Consider the following 22,225-nt stretch of genomic DNA (forward strand, 5'->3'; position numbering starts at 1 on the left):
TTACTGTCTTCAGCAAAGCAGTGACAAACAAACCGACAGGTTTTCTGCAAACTCTAATACCTGTCAAAATCCAAACTGTCCAGGGCCTCTCTTGTTTCTCTTGAAACAAGCCTCGTCTCCCGCTTTACTGCTTTTAAAATAAGCACTGTAAATTAAAGTCTTGCCAAATAGTGATCTGCATTTGGGCCCTCTTTCCTCTATACACGTAACAGGTCATCCATTTGTGGCCATTTGAGCTGTTAAAATGCATCCCATATGCTCAACATTATTTCCCATAATCCTCCTTGAGCTTTACCTCCAAGACTATTTTCCTATCCACCACAGAGCTGGCAACACAAGAGTTTTTAAATGAATGTCAAACAGCAGCTGAGTTATGGCTCCTCTGGGCAGTCTCCCCACTCTATTCTGCTTTTTGTCCCTGTGTCTGGCTACCTTTGCCTTTCTGCTTCTGTTATTCAGTCAATCAGTTAGTTAGTTAGTTAATGTGTTGATCCAGCAGGCAGGGCTCCCACACTAAGAAACTGCTTCCTATCTCAGCTGAGTGGACATTTCCAATTCTCAACCCCCAAACTGAGACACAGTTGCTTTTATAGTTTGTAGTCAGGGGACATGAGGCGCTACAGCACTGAGAATAAAAGGTGTGTGTGTGTGTGTGTGTAGGTCACAGTTTGTGGAGCACTAAGAGACTACACTGTAAACCCAGATAAGTTGATCACTTGCCTCAAATGGTTTAAGTAATTGACAGTCAAAAAAGTTAATTTAAGTATAGTCAACTTAAATGCAAAACAGTCAGAACGTAATATTTTTAAGTCATATACACTTAAATGGTTTAAGTAAACGACAGTCAAAAATTAAGTAGAGTCAACTTTAATGCAAAATGAAGTGAAAACTTAAAATAAATGGGATAGGAAACTTCCAATTCAATGACCACACAACACAATACTTTTTTTTTTTCAATTTTATTGAAACAACAAAGAACTTGAACTGGTTATCAAATTATCAAAATGTTTTGTGTGTTTTTTTCCACCAGTCACTACAGTATATTCTTCCTTTTTGCTGCAGACATTTTCTCTCACAATCACTTTGAAATACCCAACTAGTAGTAGGTCCTATCTGACATGTCTTCATCTTGAAAATTTCCATCAAGCTTGGACACAAGCCATCAAGCACACCAAAGAATTTTCTTCCAACAACCTTGTTAAACTCCAAGTAAACCTGAAAAATGCAAAACAAGCCAGATTTTGTCATACAGGCAAAGTTACTCATAACACAAATGAACCTCTCTGAACGTGTTGTCCAAGTATGTATTGTATGTAAGACAAGTAAGAAAAAATACATATTCAAAGGAAGCTTCCACAAACCTGGCTAAGCAACCCAGAAAAGTGCTGCAGTGCTGAAAAAAGGGGTGTGGCCGTAGGTAAACCTTGATAGTTTAAGTTTGTTAAACTTACAAAAATGAGTACACCTAGTGATTGTCTCATATACTCATATTGTTTAAGTAATGCGATAGAACTAATTTTTAAGTGACATTTACTCATTCTAAGAGAATGGCAGAACTGCTTTCTATTGGTGAGGAATTGATAAACTGTTTGCATAGAAACAACTTTTGGGTTAACAGTGTAAGAGTCGCTGTCATTGGTAAGACTTCTCCCTCGGTTCTGCTCTGCCCCTCATTGGTTTCGATTGTTATTTCCTGACTGACGCATACACAACAGGCAAAGTCTTCACCCTAAAAAAAACAAAAAACATTTGATGTCGTGAGGACCAGCCAAAATGTTCTCACAAGAATGGGAACAACGTGTCACACAGCCATAGAAAGACGTGCGCTGTGGCCAAGAGGCAAAAAGTATGGGGCTAATTCAGAGCTGGGCTCATGTTACTGCCTGGTTGGCGTCCAGACTGGAGAGTGTCTAACGGGGGGTGGGCGGAGGTTAGCTTGGGAGGGAGGGGACAGTTCATAGGGAAGGCTGGGGCGCAGGACAGAAAGGAGTTCTATCTAGTGTTCGGGTAACGATGCGAAGTAGGACTGAAAGTTTGTGAACACGAGGGGAAAAAAAGAGGGGAGAAGAAGGATGGACCGAAGAGACCCGGCAGAGATCAGAGTAAAATGCATAGCAAGAAAAGATCAGTTTCGTCTGGGCTGAGCCGGATACGCTCAGCAAGAGAGGAGAGACAAAGACGATGCAGAGAAAACAGAGGACTTGTCTGGACAAGAGGTAGACAAGATGACAGGACTGATAAGTGAGGAGGCATATTCTCTCTCACACGTGGAAACAATGATCTGACAGATAGGAAGAGAGTGACAAGGAGGAGGAGGAGAAAATTGGGTGGAAGAAAACCTAAGAAAGCAGACAGGCTGAAGATTAACACTTTCGAGGGAAAGCCTACATGTGTAAAGTTTGAGCCCAAGCAGGAAGCTCCTCTTCCAGTGAAAAGGTTGTAAGACAGCAGATGAAGTATTTGTGTGGAGCCAGGTGAAGCAAGTCAGACAGGCTGAGACAGAAGGTGAGGGGTGCTGTGTCTGTGGAAGGTATAAGGACGAGAAAGGTATGAGGGGACAGCTCTTCTCTTTGATGATCACCATCCTTCTCCTGGGTAGCCTGCTGACCTGTGTCTTCTGGCACAGCCTTAACAACTAGTAAGTGTGACTACCTTTCCTAGACACTGTAGAACAAACACACACACACACACACAGATTTTCCAGTACAGTTGGGGTGGACTTTGTATTTAGGTGCAGATCGTGACCGGAGTGTAACAGATTAAGAGCCATCTTGGGATTTGACCAGACCAGCAGAAGAAATGCACATTTTTTTCTCACTTGAAAAAACAAACACTTAAAAAAAAGAGTTGTTTATTTTCTAACTTTTTCCATTATATTCCAACATGTTAGGAAAATCAAAATCAACTTAAAATCAAAAGCAGCTAGTGTGTAGCAGAAATACTCAAATCAAAACCACGGAAAGTGAAATATGAGAAGTTGATCAAACTTCATATGAACAGCCACAGCTTGGTTACAGCCTGATCATTTAAAATCTGTCAAGATTTGTGGTTTTGAATCCCGCAGGGGCACACATCAGTGTTTAGGACTATGTGAGGACTGTGACTAAGGCAGGATACCCATTACAATTGGCTACAATCAAAACTGTGGAAACTCAAAAACAGGAAGAGACAACAATATAGAACTGTTTAAGGAACACAAGACCACATGTATTATAACACTTATACACATGAAGAGGAAAAGGTCTCAGTAAAATCTTGTTAGTTTTAACTCATCTGTCTTGTTTGTCTTTGTTTCACAGTCATGTGGAACCTCAGAAACTTCCTCCTCATCAGAAAAATGCCCCTCACCCTGGACTGTGTAAAGGCTGCAGGTGAGAGCAAGCACCATCACATCTTTTCCCTCAGCAACCTCTTCATTTCTGCCTTCATTAAATCAAGTCATGTAAACACTACAGGAGATACTGGACTGACTGTGTTTTGGATGTGTGTGTCACAGGGAGGTCATCATCAAAGTTTTAGAGCATTACTCAAAACCCTGGAAGAGGCAAGAGGACAATTACCAAAAATTCAGGTAAGAAAAAGACATCTGTTCATATCTTTACATGGACCTGTCTTTACTTTATCACAGTTGAAGAATATGGTTTAAAAGATCAAGAAATTTCAAATAAATGGTACATAAGCCGTAGTCAAGAGGGGAGCCTAAATGAGCATTACACTACTCAGAGAAAATTATTTTTTTATTTTTGTCTCACGTCTTTGAGACAAAGTTCAAGTTCCAGGTCATTTATGGTTGAAATGAGTCTGTATCATCTAATTTATGTTATCTTCCATTCAGAGTTCAAAGTACTCTAACATACATAAGGAGTTCAAAACATTTACTGCACCATTGTCTCTCCCTTATCTATGATCACACAGTATTATTAGAGCTCATTATATGTTTGGTGGATCATTACTATTCACTGGTTATTACTGTGCAGTATTAAAAAACACATTACCCAGCTATAAAATCAGGAAAATTATGTACTTTAACTGTTTACCTGAGTTTATTCTACGTGTTATAATATTTCTTTAATGTTAATGTGCTAAGAAGCTGAAAAAGTAAAATAAAGATTGTTCACAAGTCTAAAATCTGGAGTCCAAGTCAAGTCCCAAGTCCTTCTTCTTTTCCTTTCGGCTGCTCCCTTCAGGGGTCGCCACAGCGAATCATCTGCCCCCATTTAACCCTATCCTCTGTATCCTCCTCACCCAGCTCTAACCTCAGCATCCTTTTACCAATGTATTCACTGTCCCTCCTCTGAACATGTCCAAACCATCTCAATCTGGCTTCCCTGGCTTTTTCTCCAAAACATCTAACATGAGCTGTGTTGTGGAAATTTCTTTAAGTTTGAGAGTTGCTAATTCTCAGAAACAACCACAAGTGTGATGAATCATCTTAGGTTTAATCACGGGCCCGGAGAGGACATCCTTGCAGAAATCCTCTGACTCTGTGTTACAACACCAGGTTTATATACAGTACTGTAAACTAATCTGAAGCCACCCTACTTGTTTCTTCAGGTGTCCTCTATCCCCAGGCCTCTACCAGAACTAACCAAATTGTGGGCAGTAATTTACAACCCTCTATAACCATAAAACAGTAACCAAATAAAACAGACAGAACCACATACCATCAAAGGGTCAAGAAAACATTCAAGTCACCCCTTGACATCTTGGAAAACCCCCACAGCTGTCCCTCTGATGTCCTCATTCCTGATCCTATCCATCTTCGTCGCTCCCAGAGAGAACCGCAACATCTTCAGCTCTGCTACCTCCAGCTCTGCCTCCTGTCTTTTTCTCAGTGCCACTGTCTCACCTCACCGTTCTACTTGAGTCCCTCTCATTTACATACATGTACTCTGTTTTACTGCAGCTAAGCTTCATTCCTCTCCTTTCCAGAGCAAACCTCCACCTCTCTAGATTTTCCTCCACCTGCTCCCTGCTCTCACTACAATGACACTGTCATCTGCAAACATCATGGTCCATGGAGATTCCTGTCTAACCTCATCTGTCAGCCTGCCCATCACCACAGCAAACAAGGGGCTCAAAGCTGATCCTTGGTGCAGTCCCACCTCCACCTTGAACTCCTCTGTCAGCCCTACAACACACCTCACCACTGTCTTACAGCTCTCATACATGTCCTGCACCACTCGAACATACTTCTCTGCCACTCCAGACTTCCTCATACAAAACCACAGCTCCTCTCTCGGCACCCTGTCATACGCTTTTTCCAAATCTATAAAGACACAATGCAGCTCCTTCTGGCCTTCTCTGTACTTCTCCATCAGCATTCTCAAAGCAAATATTGCATCGGTGGTTCTCTTTCTTGGCATGAAACCATACTGCTGCTCACAAATGCTCACTTCTGACCTCAGCCTTGCCCCCACTACTCTTTCCCATAACTTCATTGTGTGACTCATCAGCTCTATTCCTCTGTAGTTTCTACAACTCTGCACGTCTCCCTTGTTCTTAAAGATGGGCACCAGTACACTTCTCCTCCATTCCTCAGGCATCCTCTCACTCTACAAGATCTTGTTAAGTAACCCAGTCAAAAACTCTACTGCCACCTCTCGTAAACACTTCCATACCTCCACAGGTATGTCGTCAGGACCAACTGCCTTTCCACTCTTCATCCTCTTCAGTGCCTTCCTCACTTCATCCTTACTGATCTTTGCTACTTCCTGCTCCACAACAGTCACCTCTTCTACTCTGTGCTCTCTAACATTTTCCTCATTCATCAACTGTTCAAAGTATTCCTTCCATCTTTCCATCACACTTGTGCCACCTGTCAACACATTTCCATCCCTGTCCTTGATCACCCTAACCTGCTGCACATCCTTCTCATCTCTGTCTCTCTGCCTCGCCAACATGTACAAATCTACTTCTCCCTCCTTAGTGTCCAACCTATAATACAAATCCTCATACGCTCTTTGTTTGGCCTTTGCCACCTCTACCTTCACCTTACACTGCATCTCCCTGTACTCCTGTCTGTTCTCGTGTCCTCTCAGTGTCCCACTTCTTCTTAGCTAAACTTTTCCTCTTAACACACTCCTGAACTTCCTCATTCCACCACCAAGTCTCCTTATCTGATGACACACCAAGTACCCTCCTACCTGTCTCCCTGATCACTTTAGCTGTAGCTGTCCAGTCATCTGGGAGAACCTCCTGACCTCCCAGAGCCTGTTTCAGCTCCTCCCTGAAAGCCACACAGCACTCTTCCTTTTTCAACTTCCCCCACTTGGTCCTCTGCTCTGCCCTTGTCCTCTAAAGTAAATAAAATAGTAAATAAAGTAAATCGAGTAAATATAAGAATTAATCCACAATGTCTTTGACTTTAGGACACGTCCAGAGATAAGTCAAGGTCTCGTTCACCTGAGTTACGTTTGTCACAAACTGTACTAACATCCAAGGTTTAAAAAGAAAGAAGAACTAAAGACACAAGAGGAGAAGGAAACATAAAAATGTTAAAGCAGACGAACATTCATGCAGATTTTGCTGCTACGTGGTTTAAATATAAGAAATGCTAGGGTGACATGAGTGATGGTAAAACTGAGGGATGTCAGTGAATGGACCCAACACTTGTCACTTTCATGGATGTTTTTATAGAGTCCTTATGAAAAAATAAACTTTTAACTTATTACCTAAACTGGTAGTTCACACAGCTCAACTTCTGGTTCCCCAGATCTCAGCTGCGCAGCCAGTGCCATGGTGACACCAAGGCCTTCATTACTCAGGGCAACACACCCGTGGGATCAAAGATCGTGTATGACGGTGAAAGGAAGAGGACTCTCGAAGTGACCCCTGATATTTTCAGAACTTTTATAAAGGTTTGTTGTTTGTCATGTTGTTTGCTGTCTGTTTGGTATGTTGACATAAAATGTTTTACCACAATGATTGTTTCACTTCTTCTGCTGTTGCATTTCCTGCTGTAAGTCACGTGTCTACTCACACATTGGGTTCTTTAATATGCACAACTTCAGAACAGGAAACATGTTTAACATCTTTAGGAGCTAGAAAACCTGGCTGCCACCTGTCCAGCCCCATGTTATAGAGTAATCTTTATTTAATTCTGCCTCCAAGCTCTTCCCTTTCAGACACTATATCTTTGTTCTCTTTTGTCTGGATGACCTGAATTGCACCTGGTCTAACTGGTCTCAAACAATTCAAGGTATGATATAAAGAAGATAAGTTTTGAAGTCTCTTTCTGTGGAACAGTTATGTCAAAACAGGCTGGTCAGGTTTGTTACAGAGAGAATCTGTAACTTTAGGGCAAATCAACCCGAGAAGTAAATAACTTTTCTCATACATTATAAAAATTAAACCATTAACCGCACATAGTGGGACTGGAGTGAAGAGGGAACAAATGGGATCTACTGAACCTGAATGTGGGTCTTTGTTTTTCCACACCCTATGTCATAATGACCATGAATGTCATTTTAAACCTTCATTTTCCTTTGCTGTTTATTCCAGGAGTATCCCTTCCCAAATAAAACATTCGACGCATGTGCCGTTGTTGGGAATGGAGGGATCCTGATCAACAGCAGCTGTGGGAATAGGATTGATTCAGCACAGTTTGTTATCAGGTGAGGCGTGTGTGACGGAGCCACCCTTTCTGGCTTGCTGTGCTTTCTCCAGCAGGAGTCTGGGTGTGTCGTCAGCTGAACTGGTTTCTTAACTAACAAACATGGTGAGGCCCAACCTGAATTTGAAGGGATCGCAATGTTATGTTGTAGCATATACCCCACATCTGATTCCAACTTTTCACACTTCTCGGGTGAAATACGATAGAACCGTTGTCGAATTGGATCAGCATCACCTACGTCAATGTCATGTTCAATAAGATGGGTATGAGTAGGCTTGTCTGAAAACAAAACAGGAAAAGACTAGATCAAGTCACTCAATTGCATTTTCCTGAAGTCAGACAGATGACCCAACAAGACGTAAGTAAGAGATTCAGAATTTTTAAGACGACCCTGCAGAATGCAGTCATCAGGAGCCTAAATCTCTTTTTCTCCTACAAAATCCACCTCAGGTGGAAAATCTCCCACTGCTGATGCTACTGCAGCTGCCTTGAACCCTGTTTGTGAGAGACTCTGAAGAACGTAAATAGTACGCCTTCAACAGGTTCACATGACAGAGCTGTGATTTCTTTCTACGATCAGGAATAGAAATCATATAGTTTTGTTCAGAAATCTGTTGCAGAAAGGTGTAAGGGCCGGCCAACCCGAGCCTGGAAGGGAGAACCCACCAGAGGTAGAAGTGCCAATACCTGGTCACCAGGAGTACAAACACGTTTTTCTGCACTGCAATCAAACTGTTTATTCATGTTTTCCTGGGATTTTCCTAAATTGGCTTGTGCTACTTTGCCTGCTTCATACAGCTGTCTCCGGAAACCATTTACACAATCAATTAAATTGGTTGGAGGTGGAGATTCCTTCCAGTCATTTTGCAGAACAGCTAATGGACCACGTACAGTGTGACCAAACACAAGACTGTTAGGACTAAAACCTGTACTTTCTTGTGTTACTTCCTTTGCGGACAACAGAAGCCATGGCAACCCCTCTTCCCATCGAGGCTTCACATTACTATATGTAAAAGCCTGATGTTTGTGTCAATGGATTAGAATTAGAAGAGGGTTAGAAGTTTTTTTGGGGAGTTTCAGTCAGCAGCATCAGACTAGTAGCAAACAATGTCACTACTACTGTCCAGGAAGATCATGACGTATAATAGATACCACATGAACTGATTAATAATATTCCTATGAATTATTTTTAGGACTGAAAAATACAAAAACATTTTTTTACTGTGAATGTGTGAGTTTCAATAAACTACTTTAGAGCTGCAATAATTAGCTGACTAATACAAAGTTGAGGGTTAGTGTATGGCATTTAAAATGCTTTTAAAACATAGTAAATGTAATCTGGTTTCAGACTGTGTATGTTTCTGTATGTCTTTTGTGCTCTACATACATTTACACTTTACACTGTTCACTCTTTTCCACTGCCTGCCCCCTATCCCAGATTCTCTCTGGGCAAGTCTTTAGCCTGGTTTCCAGCACAGGCGCAAACATCTGTGCCTCTCAGTTTTCCCTAAAAAAAAAATCAATGACAAATTTTTTTAATCCTTTTTCTAGTGGAGGTGCTTAGCCAAATCTAAACCTTTTAAATATACCTCAGTGTATGTCCTCATGCAATGCTATTATCACTTACTGCATTAATTTTAGCTTTAACTCCCCAACAGGTGTGTATTAATGAAAAGCTATAGTGGCCATACTCTAAAACTGACAGATCTCGGCCTGCATACAACTGAAACACGCAACACATGGCGATAAAATTACTTGCACATATCCCAGCATGTACTGGCAAAAAGCAGAGTTAGTCCATCACAGAGCTAACACACCACAGGCTTTAAACACTATGAACAAATGAAACCAATTTGATCAAATTTGGTTGAAGAAGTCACTTCTTATCTAAAAACGAACCATTCTGTTATCTTAGGAAACAAACCATTACTACGCCCTGACCTACTTTAAAATAAACAAACATTATTTTGATCATGCCCACTTTTATAATTAAATATGGAGGAAAAAAAACAAACCATTATTTTGACCATGCCCCCTTTTATAATTAATTTAATATTTAATTATGATCTTATCAGGCAAACAAACCATTCTATTACTGCTTATGTAGAGGGTAAGCAGCAGGATAATGTGTATTTATACACATTACAGTTAGCACATACTACTGGCTTTAGATCTAGGCAGTGGACCTACACAATCAATGAGCAAGTGCTCAAATGGCTGACCCACTGCAGGCGCAGGACATAATGGTGAGGGCTTTATTGATTGATTAGGCTTGCCAATAATCTGACAGGTGTGACAGGTTTTAATGTAGGCAGATATATCTTTTTTAAGCCTAGGCCAATAGAAATATTTCAGAACTCTGTCATATGTTTTCTGAACACCTAGGTGTCCAGAAACAGCGTCATGAGCGGTCTGCAAAACTTCTTCCCTCAGCTTCTTGGGCACCACAACCTGAACCCCTGAAAAATGGCCTCCCCCACAAATCTGTTACCTTGTGGAACCCATTTTCTTAACAATAGGTCCCCCTGTAGGAAATACCCATGTATAGCATTGTCCAACTCATCCGCTGAGCAAACCTGCTGGAAAAATTCCTGAAGAGAAGGGTCCCCTTTCTTGCTCCTTTACCAAATCACTGCATGTAAAAGACAAGGAGAAGTCAGATAATGGAAAACACACTCGTTTAATTTCTTCTTTATCGTTCTTAACCATATTAGAGTTTAAGTTCCCATAATTTTGGGCCCGGGTAACTACACATGCAGGAAGAACCTGTAACTGAGCCTGTTCCCTGCTTTAAAGATCAGTAGTTACAGGTGATGAGCTAAACTCAGTTTGTGTACTTCCCCATATTTTAGCACCCTCTAAATCATTTCCTAAAATAACCTGAATTCCTTCTACAGGTAGGCTGGCACAGACTCCAAGTGCCACATCACCCTGCACCAAGTCTGAAGACAGAGAAACCTTATGCAAAGGAACAGTCAACACATTTAATGTCGTACTCCGAACTTTAACACAACCGCCTGAATCATGCAGGATGTTTCCTGGCACTCTGTTTGTGCTCCCCACAAGGGTCCCCACCAGGTTTGAGTCCTGGTTCATCACAGAATGACCCAATATCTTTACGCCTCCAGTCAGAAGTTAGTTAAATCATACTCATCTGCTAACACCGCAGCTTCAGATACAGCTTTTATTTTTCGTTCATTCAAGTAGGTTGTAATTTGTTCGGGAAGTGTTGAGTTGAACTGTTCCAGCAAAATGAGTTCACTTCAGATGCCACTTGCCAGTGATTAAAAAGAATTGATAATTCTCTGGCAAATTCAACATATGTTTGTGTTTCTTGTCTTTTACAATGTCTGAAATTTTGCCAGTAAACCTCTGGCACCAACTCATAAGCTTTTAGTACCGCTATCTTTACTGACTGATAATTTTCAGTCACACTCAATGCAGAAAAAGCTTCTTGGGCTTTACCGTTCAAGACACATTGTAAAGATTTAGTGTGAGATCAATAGTGTAATAAGTGTATGCATGAGAGTAGCGGGACACCAGGGTGTGACGGACCCACCCTTTTTGGCATGGTGTGTATTCTTGTCTGTGCTTTCTCCAGCAGGAGTCTGGGAGGGTCGTCAGCTGAACTGGTTTCACCTGGGAGACAGAGGGGAGGGGGCTAAGGCTATAAAAGCCCTGGTTTCACAGCTGCATATCTCTCTCTCTTCTCTGGAAGCCAACCATGCACCATGTTTTTCATTTGGTAGTGTTTTGTTTGCAGCCACTTAACCAATACAATAACACGCTACTCTCATGCATACACTTATTCCACTATTGATCTCACACTAATTTATTATAAGTTAGAATAAATGCATTTAAAAACTATAATCTTCTGTGTGTGGACTCCTATCCTTGTTACAACCCTGAGCCAAGTTGTAACACGTGTGTTCTGTGGACTGAGTCAATGAGCTTTGAACTCATCTCTTGTCCTTTTCCATTTAATGATTTCTGTATTTTTGACCAAGATATGTCCTATAATTCACACCAAATATGCATCTTTAGAACTTTCACCTGTGTAATATTACTGAAATTAGGAACATCCTGCTTAAAAATGATGCAGAAAAACAAGCCCATGCATTTGTTTCTTCAAGGCTAGATTACTGTAACACATTATTATCAGGATGCCCCAGTAAGTCCATAAAAAGCCTGAGTCCTGATCATATTTCTCCTATAATAGCTTCTCTTCATTGGCTCCCTACGAAATCCAGAATAGAATTTAAAATCCTTCTCCTCACATACAAATCCATTCGTGATCAAGCTCCTTCATACCTTAAACACCTCATAGTACCATATTATCCCGATAGAGCACTTCGCTCTCAGAGTGCAGGTCTACTTGTGGTTTCCAGAGTTTCCAAAAGTAGAACAGGAGGCAGAGCCTTTAACTACCAAGCTCCTCTCCTGTGGAACCAGCTCCCAGCCTGGGTTCAGGAGGCAGGCACTCTCTGTACTTTTAAGGTTAGACTTCAGACTTTCCGTTTTGACAAAGCTTATAGTTAGGGCTGGACCAGGTGACCCAGGGAGATGGTTCATCTCTTCATTATGCTGCTATAGGCCTAGACTATTGGGGGACTTCACATCATGCACCGAGCTCCTCTCCTCTCTCCATTCTCTCCCATCTCCAACCCCCAATATTTGTTGGTTTTCTATGTAAAATGCCTTTAGGTGATTTTATTGTGATTTGACACTATACAAATAAATTGAATTGAAATCAATTTAATTTCCTCTGTTGCTTGTTCAGGTGCAACCTACCTCCTTTGGCAGGTGGTTATAAGGAACATGTGGGCATCAAAACTAACCTTGTGACAGCAAACCCAAGTATCCTCATCGAAAAGTAAGAACATCATAGATAAATAACACCACTATCCTAAAATGTTTTTTTTTGTCTTGTTGCTTCACATCTGCTGTTTATTTGCAGGTATCAGGCTCTAATAAAGTATCGACGACCATTTATGGAAAGTCTTCACAGCTATGGCAACTCCCTGCTGCTCCTTCCTGCTTTTTCCTTTGCTCGCAATACACCTCTGTCCATGCGGGTCGTCTACACCGTTGAGGACTTTCAAAGTCGGATCCAGCCTATCTTCTTCAACCCTTTGTACCTCCAGAGTCTGGGTGCCTTTTGGCGCTCCCAAGGTCTGAAAGAATTGCGGCTCAGCACAGGCATTATGATGGTTAGCCTGGCACTGGAACATTGTGCCAACGTGCACCTGTACGGATTCTGGCCCTTCAGTTTTCACCCACATGACTTTCATACCATTACAAACCACTACTATGATGACAAAAAGCCAAACAAGGCATTTCACGCCATGCCAGTTGAGTTTGAACTCTTAATGCGGCTGCACAGTCTAGGAGTGCTCAGGCTTCATCTGGGAGAATGTGGAGCAGGTGAACTGTAGCTCTCAGACCCAGCACATCAAAACTGGATTTATTACAGTAAATGCTCCAGTTGGAGTCTGGAGGGAATTATTTTGATTCACCAGGAAACACTTACAAGGGTCGACACCTTAGTGCCTTATGCTAATCAATATTACTGACCATTTTATGATTGATCAAACTGAATGTATTTGGAAGAAAATACCTCTTTGATATTAAGATTGTATGGCTGGAAAAAAATGAAAAACACCAGCACACTGATTGTAATGTCACACAATTAACCATCCATCCATTTTCTATACCTGCTTTTTCCTGAAAGCCAGGGTCACGGGGATCTGCTGGAGCCTATCCCAGCTCTCTTTGGGTGAAAGGCAGGGGTACACCCTGGACAGGTCACCAGTCCATCACAGGGCCACATAGAGACAAACAACCTCACACACTCACACTCACTCCTATGAGCAATTTAGAGTCACCAATCAACCTGACATACATGTTTTTGGACTGTGGGAGGAAACCAGAGTACCTGGAGAAAACCCACACAAGCATGGGGAGAACATGCAAACTCCACCCACAACCTTCTTGGTGTGAGGTAACAGTGCTAACCACTCAGCCACCATGCTGCCACAATTAACCATGTGAAATAATTGGATAAGCGATGTAGGTACTCCCACCCTTTAATTATACAAATGTTAACTCTCATGTTCTCTAACTCTAACTCTACATGCTAGTGACTTTTGTATTTATTTCCTGTCACTGACACTGCTGTATGTGTTAGAGCCATGAGATAAGGGGTCATGTCCCTGTAGTGTGAAGTACACACCATAATGACCGTCCTCTGTGGGCTGTGGTTATCAGAGCACCCTCACTGAGGCTTGGAGCCAAGGACTGAACAGAGACACCACAGACCAGAGGAATTCTAACACTCGTAAAAACATCCAGAGTGTCCAAGCTCACAGAGGTTGTTATGATGAGAGTGTTTCACAGTGAGCTGGCCCTCATCACAACGGGGCATTTGATGTAAATGCTAATATCCACAGATTTAACTGATTGCAGTGTAAGGTGAAAGAATGTTTGTCAATTTTGCACTTTGGGTGAGAACTGTAACATTTTGATGAGCTTTTGGTAGAAATGTTTGCGTAAATACTTGGATGGGTTTTGGGAAGTCTTAAACTAGGTTTAACCTTTTGATACTTATGAAGTCTTAACAGTGATTTTTGTCATGTAGACATCCAAACTTGATAATTCATAGTCAGCCAGTCATGACATGTGGGTTTGTTTTGTAAACACCATGAGATGGGGAAATTTTACTGAAGAAAATAAAGTTTTTTGTATGAAATTTGTGGCTATAGTTTTTCCCCAGACATCTCCAGTTCCCCAGTTTGCATGATTTAGAGCATTGAGCCATTAAGTCACTAGAATGCAGTACTTCCAGTTACAAACACCACATGGGGCCAGGGGTGTATTCCAGAAACCAGGTTTAACAAACCCTGAACTCTGTGTTGATTAACCCTGAGATTAGAAACTCTTGAGTTTTAGGTTCTGGCTCATCAGAGTTTGTTCAACCAACTCTCTGTTAACCACTATCCTCCTGTGATCCTGTCAATGACACTATGCCCTTTATTTTAAACACCATGCTTACAATCTGTTAGTGTCCTAACGTCCTGTGTAGTGAAAAATTTATGAACAAAAAAATACATTAACATCTCAGTTCAAATACACTTAAATATTACTGTAAAGTTCCCAAAATTTCCTGCAAAGTGGACATCCTACGCTTTGTAGCGATGCCACTAGAGTTGTTGAGGTGTGGCCAACAAAAAGTGTTTTATCTTTTTAAAGTGGGGGCTATTGCTGCATGTGTCTTACCTGGTAGTAAGAGAGGTAAATGACTAAATTTATAAAGATAGCACTTGTTTTTAATAATATTATTTTTATTTATGAAGGTCCTAACCATATTATAATACAATTTTTGAAATGTATGTTAAAAATTATGTGATAAAAAGTATAAATTAGGACTAAGTGAAAATCTTGACTCATATGGAACCATATGATGATGACTTGATTTGAGGCAACAATTTTGAAAATTAGTGAAAGAAATGGATTGTAACTACACTGAGGGATACTTTAAATGATCTCTGTCTGTCGGGGTGTTGGGGGAGGTCAGCAGGAAGCGGATGAGCATGGAGAACAGACAGGAGCTCGAGCTTCGGCAGAGATCAGAATAAAATGCATAGCAAGAAAAGATCAGTTTCGTCTGGGCTGAGCCAGATATGTGCAGCAAGAGAGGAGAGACGAAGCAGACAATGCACAGAAAACAGAGGACAGAGGTAGACAAGATGACAGGACTGATAAGTGAGGAGGCATATTCTCTCTCACACGTGGAAACAATGATCTGACAGATAGGAAGAGAGTGACAAGGAGGAGGAGGAGAAAATTGGGTAGAAGAAAACCTAAGAAAGCAGACAGGCTGAAGATTAACACTTTCGAGGGAAAGCCTACATGTGTAAAGTTTGAGCCCAAGCAGGAAGCTCCTCTTCCAGTGAAAAGGTTGTAAGACAGCAGATGAAGTATTTGTGTGGAGCCAGGTGAAGCAAGTCAGACAGGCTGAGACAGAAGGTGAGGGGTGCTGTGTCTGTGGAAGGTATAAGGACGAGAAAGGTATGAGGGGACAGCTCTTCTCTTTGATGATCACCATCCTTCTCCTGGGTAGCCTGCTGACCTGTGTCTTCTGGCACAGCCTTAACAACTAGTAAGTGTGACTACCTTTCCTAGACACTGTAGAACAAACACACACACACAAACTGGTACTGATCTTAATTAGGACACTCAGACATAATGCATTATGCATTTGAAATTAAAGGATATATAACTGTATACACTGAATATTTCATCATTTAATCAAGGACTGTAGTTTTCAGACTATGTGAGGACTGTGACTAAGGCAGGATACCACATTGCAATTGGCTACAATCAAAATTGTGGAAACTCAAAAACAGGAAGAGATGACAACACAGAACTGTTTAAGGAACACAAGACCACATGTATTATAACACTTATACACATGAAGAGGAAAAGGTCTCAGTAAAATCTTGCAGAGCAGCAAAGGGCTAAGCGAGTGGATCTTTGTAATGATTGTTCATCTATTTAGTGTGACAGACCTCTGGACACAATACATTAGATCCCTGTAAATAGAAAGTTATGGGTACCATAGCCATAAAGCCTCAGTGCCATTTTAAGTATTGGTTTAATCCCTGCTTCTGCTTTTCACTCATCTGTCTTGTTTGTCTTTGTTTCACAGTCATGTGGAACCTCAGAAACTTCCTCCTCATCAGAAAAATGCCCCTCAGCCTGGACTGTGTAAAGGCTGCAGGTGAGAGCAAGCACCATCACATCTTTTCCCTCAGCAACCTCTTCGTTTCTGCCTTCATTAAATCAAGTCATGTAAACACTACAGGAGATACTGGACTGACTGTGTATTGGATGTGTGTGTCACAGGGAGGTCATCATCAAAGTTTTAGAGCATTACTCAAAACCCTGGAAGAGGCAAGAGGACAATTACCAACAATTCAGGTAAAAAAAGACAACATCTGTTCATATCCTTGCAGACTCAATTTGTATTTGTATTTGTATTTGTATATGTATTTGTATATGCCTGAGGAATTCAGGACATTTACTGCACCATTGTCTCTCCCTTATCTATGAGCACACAGTATCAGCATTCATTATATGTTTGGTGGATCATTACTTTTCAGTGGTTATTATTGTGCAGTATTAAAAAAGACATTCCCCAGCTATAAAATCAGGTAAATGATGTACCTTAACTATTTACCTGAGTTTATTCCATGTGTGTTATAATATTTCTTTAATGTCAATGTGCTAAGAAGCTGAAAAAGTAAAATAAAGATTGTTCACAAGTCTAAAATCTGGAGTCCAAGCCAAGTCCCAAGTCACTGTGTGCGACTTCAGTGAGACAACCTGATTTCCTTCAAATAAATGCAGTAACATATCACTTCATGAAATAAGGGATGATTCACTTTATTGAAATAACAATTTTAGCTAAAAGAAAGTGAACTTAGTAAATAAAATATTTCCTCCAAGGTCTCATTCACGTGATTTACATTTGTCACAAACTGTACTAGCATCGAAGGTTTAAACAAAGTACTTCTGGTTCCCCAGATCTCAGCTGAGCAGCCAATGTAATGAAGTCTCCAAGGCCTTCATTACTCAGGGCAACACACCCGTGGGATCAACGATCGTGTATGACGGTGAAAGGAAGAGGACTCTCGAGGTGACCCCTGATATTTTCAGAACTTTTACAAAGGTTTGTTTTTTTGTTATTTGTCATTTTTAATACTGTCGAAACATTTGCTGTCTGTTTGGTATGTTGACATAAAATGTTTTACCACAATGATTGTTTCACTTCTTCTGCTGTGGCATTTCCTGCTGTAAGTCATATGTCTACTCACACATTGGGTTCTTTAATATGCACAACTTCAGAACAGGAAACATGTTTGGAGAGGGGCTTACAAACGTAGGTCAGAGATGCCCTGAACTGGCATCAGATTAAGAACAATAAATGAATATAAACTAATCAGCTAATAATTGGGTACAGCTGGACTGTATGTACACCAGAGAGAATATCTGTTTCATGGATGGCAATTTGTTTTGAAAAACAAGAAATATAGTTCTGAGAAGGACCTAAGGATGCCTCAATTTGAATTTGGGATTATATGATCTGCACCAAATGCTTTGTACATTTCTCTGTGACACCTGTTAAGCCTATATTATTACTGACAACTGTATCTGTCCAATTCATGTCATAGTACATCCAATAATTTTAGTCATGTTTCAGTTTGAGCCAATCACACTCTAACCGATAGTTACACTTTATGAAAAATATGAGTTGTTCAGTGACCACAGATGTACAATGAGGACTCTTTTTCATGAATTGAATTGGGAACAATCCTCTCATTTACAAATGTAACTATTAGCCTGTCTGTGTACTGACGATGTGCATTTTCATACTATGGCCCAGTTAAATAGATGTTATTAAATGCAACAATGGCTACACATTTGCAGTAGGCACCCAGATTTGAACCGGGTCCTCAGTGATATGCTCTAATGCTGTTAAATATAGTGAAATAGCAGTTAACATCTTTAGGAGCTAGAAAACCTGGCTGCCACCTCTTCAGCCCTATGTTATAGTGTAATCTTTATTTAAGAGCAAATATTCTGCCTCCAAGCTCTTCCCTTTCAGACACTATATCTTTTTGTCTGGAAGGACCTGAATTGCGCCTGGTCTAACTGGTCTCAAACAATTCAAGGTATGATATAAAGAAGATAAGTTTTGAAGTCTCTTTCTGTGGAACAATTATTTCAAAACAGGCTGGTCAGGTTTGTTACAGAGAGAATCTGTAACTTTAGGGCAAATCAACCAGAGAAGTAAATAACTTTTCTCATACATTATAAAAATTAAACCATTAACCGCACATAGTGGGACTGGAGTGAAGAGGGAACAAATGGGATCTACTGAACCTGAATGTGGGTCTTTGTTTTTCCACACCCTATGTCATAATGACCATGAATGTCATTTTAAACCTTCATTTTCCTTTGCTGTTTATTCCAGGAGTATCCCTTCCCAAATAAAACATTCGAAACATGTGCCGTTGTTGGGAATGGAGGGATCCTGATCAACAGCAGCTGTGGGAATAGGATTGATTCAGCACAGTTTGTTATCAGGTGAGACGTGTTCTGTGGACTGAGTCAATGAGCTTTGAACTCATCTCTTGTCCTTTTCCATTTAATGATTTCTGTATTTTTGACCAAGATATGTCCTATAATTCAGACCAAATATGCATCTCTAGAACTTTCATCTGTGTAATATTACTGAAATTAGGAACATCCTGCTTAAAAATGATGCAGTAAAACTAGTCCATACATTTGTTTCTTCAAGGCTAGATTACTGTAACTCATTATTATCAGGATGTCCCAGTAAGTCCTGGTCCTGGAGCTGTATATTGCTGATGTGCTGTTACTGGCCCCACCAAACTGCACAGTGTTTAATTGTTGTTTATTGTTGCCGTTCTTTTCTCTCTCGTCTATCCACTCACCCCAGTCCATCGGTTCTGGTGGAGGTTTCTTCAGTTAAAGGGAGTATTTTTCTCTCCACTGTCACTCCACTGCTGCTCATAAGGGATTTATTGGGTTTCTATGATTCCATTGTAATTTGACACTATACAAATAAATTAAATTGAAATCAATTGAATTTCCTCTGTTGCTTGTTCAGGTGCAACCTACCTCCTTTGGCAGGTGGTTATAAGGAACATGTGGGCATCAAAACTAACCTTGTGACAGCAAACCCGAGCATCCTCGTGGGAAAGTGAGACCAATATCGACAAATATCAACATCACAAATATCATCCTAAAATGTTTTTTTTGTCTTGTTGCTTCACATCTGCTGTTTATTTGCAGGTATCAGTCTCTAATAAAGTATCGACGACCATTTATGGAAAGTCTTCACAGCTATGGCAACTCCCTGCTGCTCCTTCCTGCTTTTTCCTTTGCTCGCAATACACCTCTGTCCATGCGGGTCGTCTACACCGTTGAGGACTTTCAAAGTCGGATCCAGCCTATCTTCTTCAACCCTTTGTACCTCCAGAGTCTGGGTGCCTTTTGGCGCTCCCAAGGTCTGAAAGAATTGAGGCTCAGCACAGGCATTATGATGGTTAGCCTGGCACTGGAACATTGTGCCAACGTGCACCTGTACGGATTCTGGCCCTTCAGTTTTCACCCACATGACTTTCATACCATTACAAACCACTACTATGATGACAAAAAGCCAAACAAGGCATTTCACGCCATGCCAGTTGAGTTTGAACTCTTAATGCGGCTGCACAGTCAGGGAGTGCTCAGGCTTCATCTGGGAGAATGTGGAGCAGGTGAACTGTAGCTCTCAGACCCAGCACATCAAAACTGGATTTATTACAGTAAATGCTCCAGTTGGAGTCTGGAGGGAATTATTTTGATTCACCAGGAAACACTTACAAGGGTCGACACCTTAGTGCCTTATGCTAATCAATATTACTGACCATTTTATGATTGATCAAACTGAATGTATTTGGACGAAAATACTTCTTGGATATTAAGATTGTATGGCTGGAAATAAAAAAGAAGAAAGAAAACACCAGCACACTGATTGTAATATTTGTAATGATTGTAATTGTAGAAGATGAGGCTTGGAGCCAAGGACTGAACAGAGACACCACAGACCAGAGGAATTCTAACACTCGTAAAAACATCCAGAGTGTCCAAGCTCACAGAGGTTGTTATGATGAGAGTGTTTCACAGTGAGCTGGCCCTCATCACAACATTGGTTTCTGAGTTTTCATTTGATGTAAATGCTAATATCCACAGATTTAACTGACTGCAGTCAGTTTAACTGATGTTTGTAAAATGTTTGTAAAATTTTCACTTCAAGATAAAAATTCTTACTAACAAACTTTTTTATTAGTTTTTATTACAAATATTTGCGTAAATACTTGGATGGGTTTTGGGAAGTCTTAAACTAGGTTTAACCTTTTGATACTTATGAAGTCTTAAGAGTGATTTTTGTCATGTAGACATCCAAACTTGATAATTCATAGTCAGCCAGTCATGACATGTGGGTTTGTTTTGTAAACACCATGAGATGGGGAAATTTTACTGAAGAAAATAAAGTTTTTTGTATGAAATTTGTGGCTATAGTTTTTCCCCAGACATCTCCAGTTCCCCAGTTTGCATGATTTAGAGCATTGATCCATTAAGTCACTAGAATGCAGTACTTCCAGTTACAAACACCACATGGGGCCAGGGGTGTATTCCAGAAACCAGGTTTAACAAACCCTGAACTCTGTGTTGATTAACCCTGAGATTAGAAACTCTTGAGTTTTAGGTTCTGGCTCATCAGAGTTTGTTCAACCAACTCTCTGTTAACCACTATCCTCCTGTGATCCTGTCAATGACACTATGCCCTTTATTTTAAACACCATGCTTACAATCTGTTATTTTTGCCCTGGGCTTTGTAGTGATGGCACTCAAGTTAAGGTGTGGCCAAAAGAGCATGTGTTTTGTCTTTTTAAAGTAGTACCAATTGCTGCAGGTACCTTCTGAGGTAAATTACTAAATTTATAAATATTTGTTGGTAATAAGATTTTTGATTTCTGAAGGTCTTCAACATATTATATTATCTATCCATCATCTGTACTCACTTATTCCTAACCAGGGTCACAGAGATATGCTGATGCATATCCCAGCTCTTTTTGGGTGAAAGGCAGGGGCATAATATATAATAATATTTGAAATGTATGTTAATTTTAAGCCTTTCATTTATTAAGTGCCATTTGTAGGAGAGGGCAGGACTTCATTTTCACCCACTTTCCTTATAGGAAGAAGAACACAGAGTGAGACAAACATGATTTTCATGAAAATTTATGAAGTGAAAAATCTTTCCTTGTTTCTCAAAAACCAAGATTTGCAACACTTCCACTCCAGAAAATATTGGGTAGGTACCCCTTATCATCTCATATGGACACTAAAGGCATCCTTATTGTATGAGTTGGCAGGAGGTGTGGTGAAGTTACTGAACAAAAACTGGGTGGTTTAATTTAGATACATAATCTACGTTTTTAACTTCCGACACAATATGGTTAGCTTTAGTAGCAAAAACTACCTCGTTATGTTTAGGCACCAACAAGACATGGTTGAATGTAGGATAAGAACTGAATGGACAGGGACAGGAACATAAGCTGCTTATTTATGTTTGGGAACAAAAACTACTAAAAGGTACTTCACAAAGCATCAGTATTAGAGGCCTTGGGAATGAGAACAGGCTGAGAACTTCTTCTTTTCCTTCTGGCTGCTCCTTTCAGGGCCACAGCAAATCATCTGCCTCCATTTAACCCTATCCTCTATATCCTCCTCACCCACACCAACTATCCTCATGTCCTCCTTCACTACATCCAAGAACCTCCTCTTTGGTCTTCCTCTAGGCCTCCTTCCTGGCAGCTCTAACCTCAGCATCCTTTTCCCAATGTATTCACTGTCCCTCCTCTGAACATGTCCAAACCATCTGTCTTCCCTGGCTTTTTCTCCAAAACATCTAACATGAGCTGTCCCTCTGATGTCCTCATTCCTGATCCTATCCATCCTCGTCACTCCCAGAGA

General features: G+C 40.6%; 2 protein-coding genes across 4 annotated transcripts; both read left to right on the plus strand.

Annotated features, from left to right (window-relative positions):
* Positions 1-1,967: 1,967 nt before the first annotated feature.
* On the plus strand, positions 1,968-20,241 carry LOC113140862 (alpha-2,8-sialyltransferase 8F-like). Of its 3 annotated transcripts, XM_026324936.1 has the most exons (8): positions 1,968-2,216; positions 15,352-15,773; positions 16,323-16,394; positions 16,520-16,594; positions 17,201-17,345; positions 18,651-18,763; positions 19,311-19,403; positions 19,496-20,239. In XM_026324936.1, exons 2-8 carry the CDS (start codon positions 15,685-15,687, stop codon positions 19,971-19,973), a joined length of 1,065 nt encoding a protein of 354 aa, XP_026180721.1. In that variant the 5' UTR covers positions 1,968-2,216; positions 15,352-15,684; the 3' UTR covers positions 19,974-20,239. The 3 variants fall into 3 exon arrangements, with proteins under 3 accessions (XP_026180721.1, XP_026180723.1, XP_026180722.1); XM_026324938.1 differs by lacking the exon at positions 1,968-2,216 and having other exon boundaries at positions 15,568-15,773; positions 19,496-20,240; XM_026324937.1 differs by lacking the exons at positions 1,968-2,216; positions 15,352-15,773 and adding an exon at positions 16,072-16,208 and having other exon boundaries at positions 19,496-20,241.
* LOC113140861 (alpha-2,8-sialyltransferase 8F-like) lies at positions 2,210-13,431 on the plus strand. The gene is made up of 7 exons (XM_026324935.1): positions 2,210-2,638; positions 3,300-3,371; positions 3,497-3,571; positions 6,716-6,860; positions 7,504-7,616; positions 12,396-12,488; positions 12,573-13,431. Exons 1-7 carry the CDS (start codon positions 2,550-2,552, stop codon positions 13,048-13,050), a joined length of 1,065 nt encoding a protein of 354 aa, XP_026180720.1. The 5' UTR covers positions 2,210-2,549; the 3' UTR covers positions 13,051-13,431.
* Positions 20,242-22,225: the final 1,984 nt, after the last annotated feature.

This window comes from Mastacembelus armatus, chromosome 8, assembly GCF_900324485.2.
Source record: "Mastacembelus armatus chromosome 8, fMasArm1.2, whole genome shotgun sequence".
Classification (NCBI taxonomy): Eukaryota; Metazoa; Chordata; class Actinopteri; order Synbranchiformes; family Mastacembelidae; genus Mastacembelus; species Mastacembelus armatus.

What these genes read in the sequence shown, in the direction of transcription:
- LOC113140861 (XM_026324935.1), top strand. Translation starts at nt 2,550, where the DNA reads ATGAGGGGACAGCTCTTCTCTTTGATGATCACCATCCTTCTCCTGGGT. An exon ending in GGACTGTGTAAAGGCTGCAG is followed by an intron (nt 3,372 to 3,496) that starts GTGAGAGCAAGC and finishes TGTGTGTCACAG; the next exon opens with GGAGGTCATCATCAAAGTTT. An exon ending in TCAGCACAGTTTGTTATCAG is followed by an intron (nt 7,617 to 12,395) that starts GTGAGGCGTGTG and finishes TTGCTTGTTCAG; the next exon opens with GTGCAACCTACCTCCTTTGG.
- LOC113140862 (XM_026324936.1), top strand. Translation starts at nt 15,685, where the DNA reads ATGAGGGGACAGCTCTTCTCTTTGATGATCACCATCCTTCTCCTGGGT. An exon ending in GGACTGTGTAAAGGCTGCAG is followed by an intron (nt 16,395 to 16,519) that starts GTGAGAGCAAGC and finishes TGTGTGTCACAG; the next exon opens with GGAGGTCATCATCAAAGTTT. An exon ending in TTTTCAGAACTTTTACAAAG is followed by an intron (nt 17,346 to 18,650) that starts GTTTGTTTTTTT and finishes TGTTTATTCCAG; the next exon opens with GAGTATCCCTTCCCAAATAA.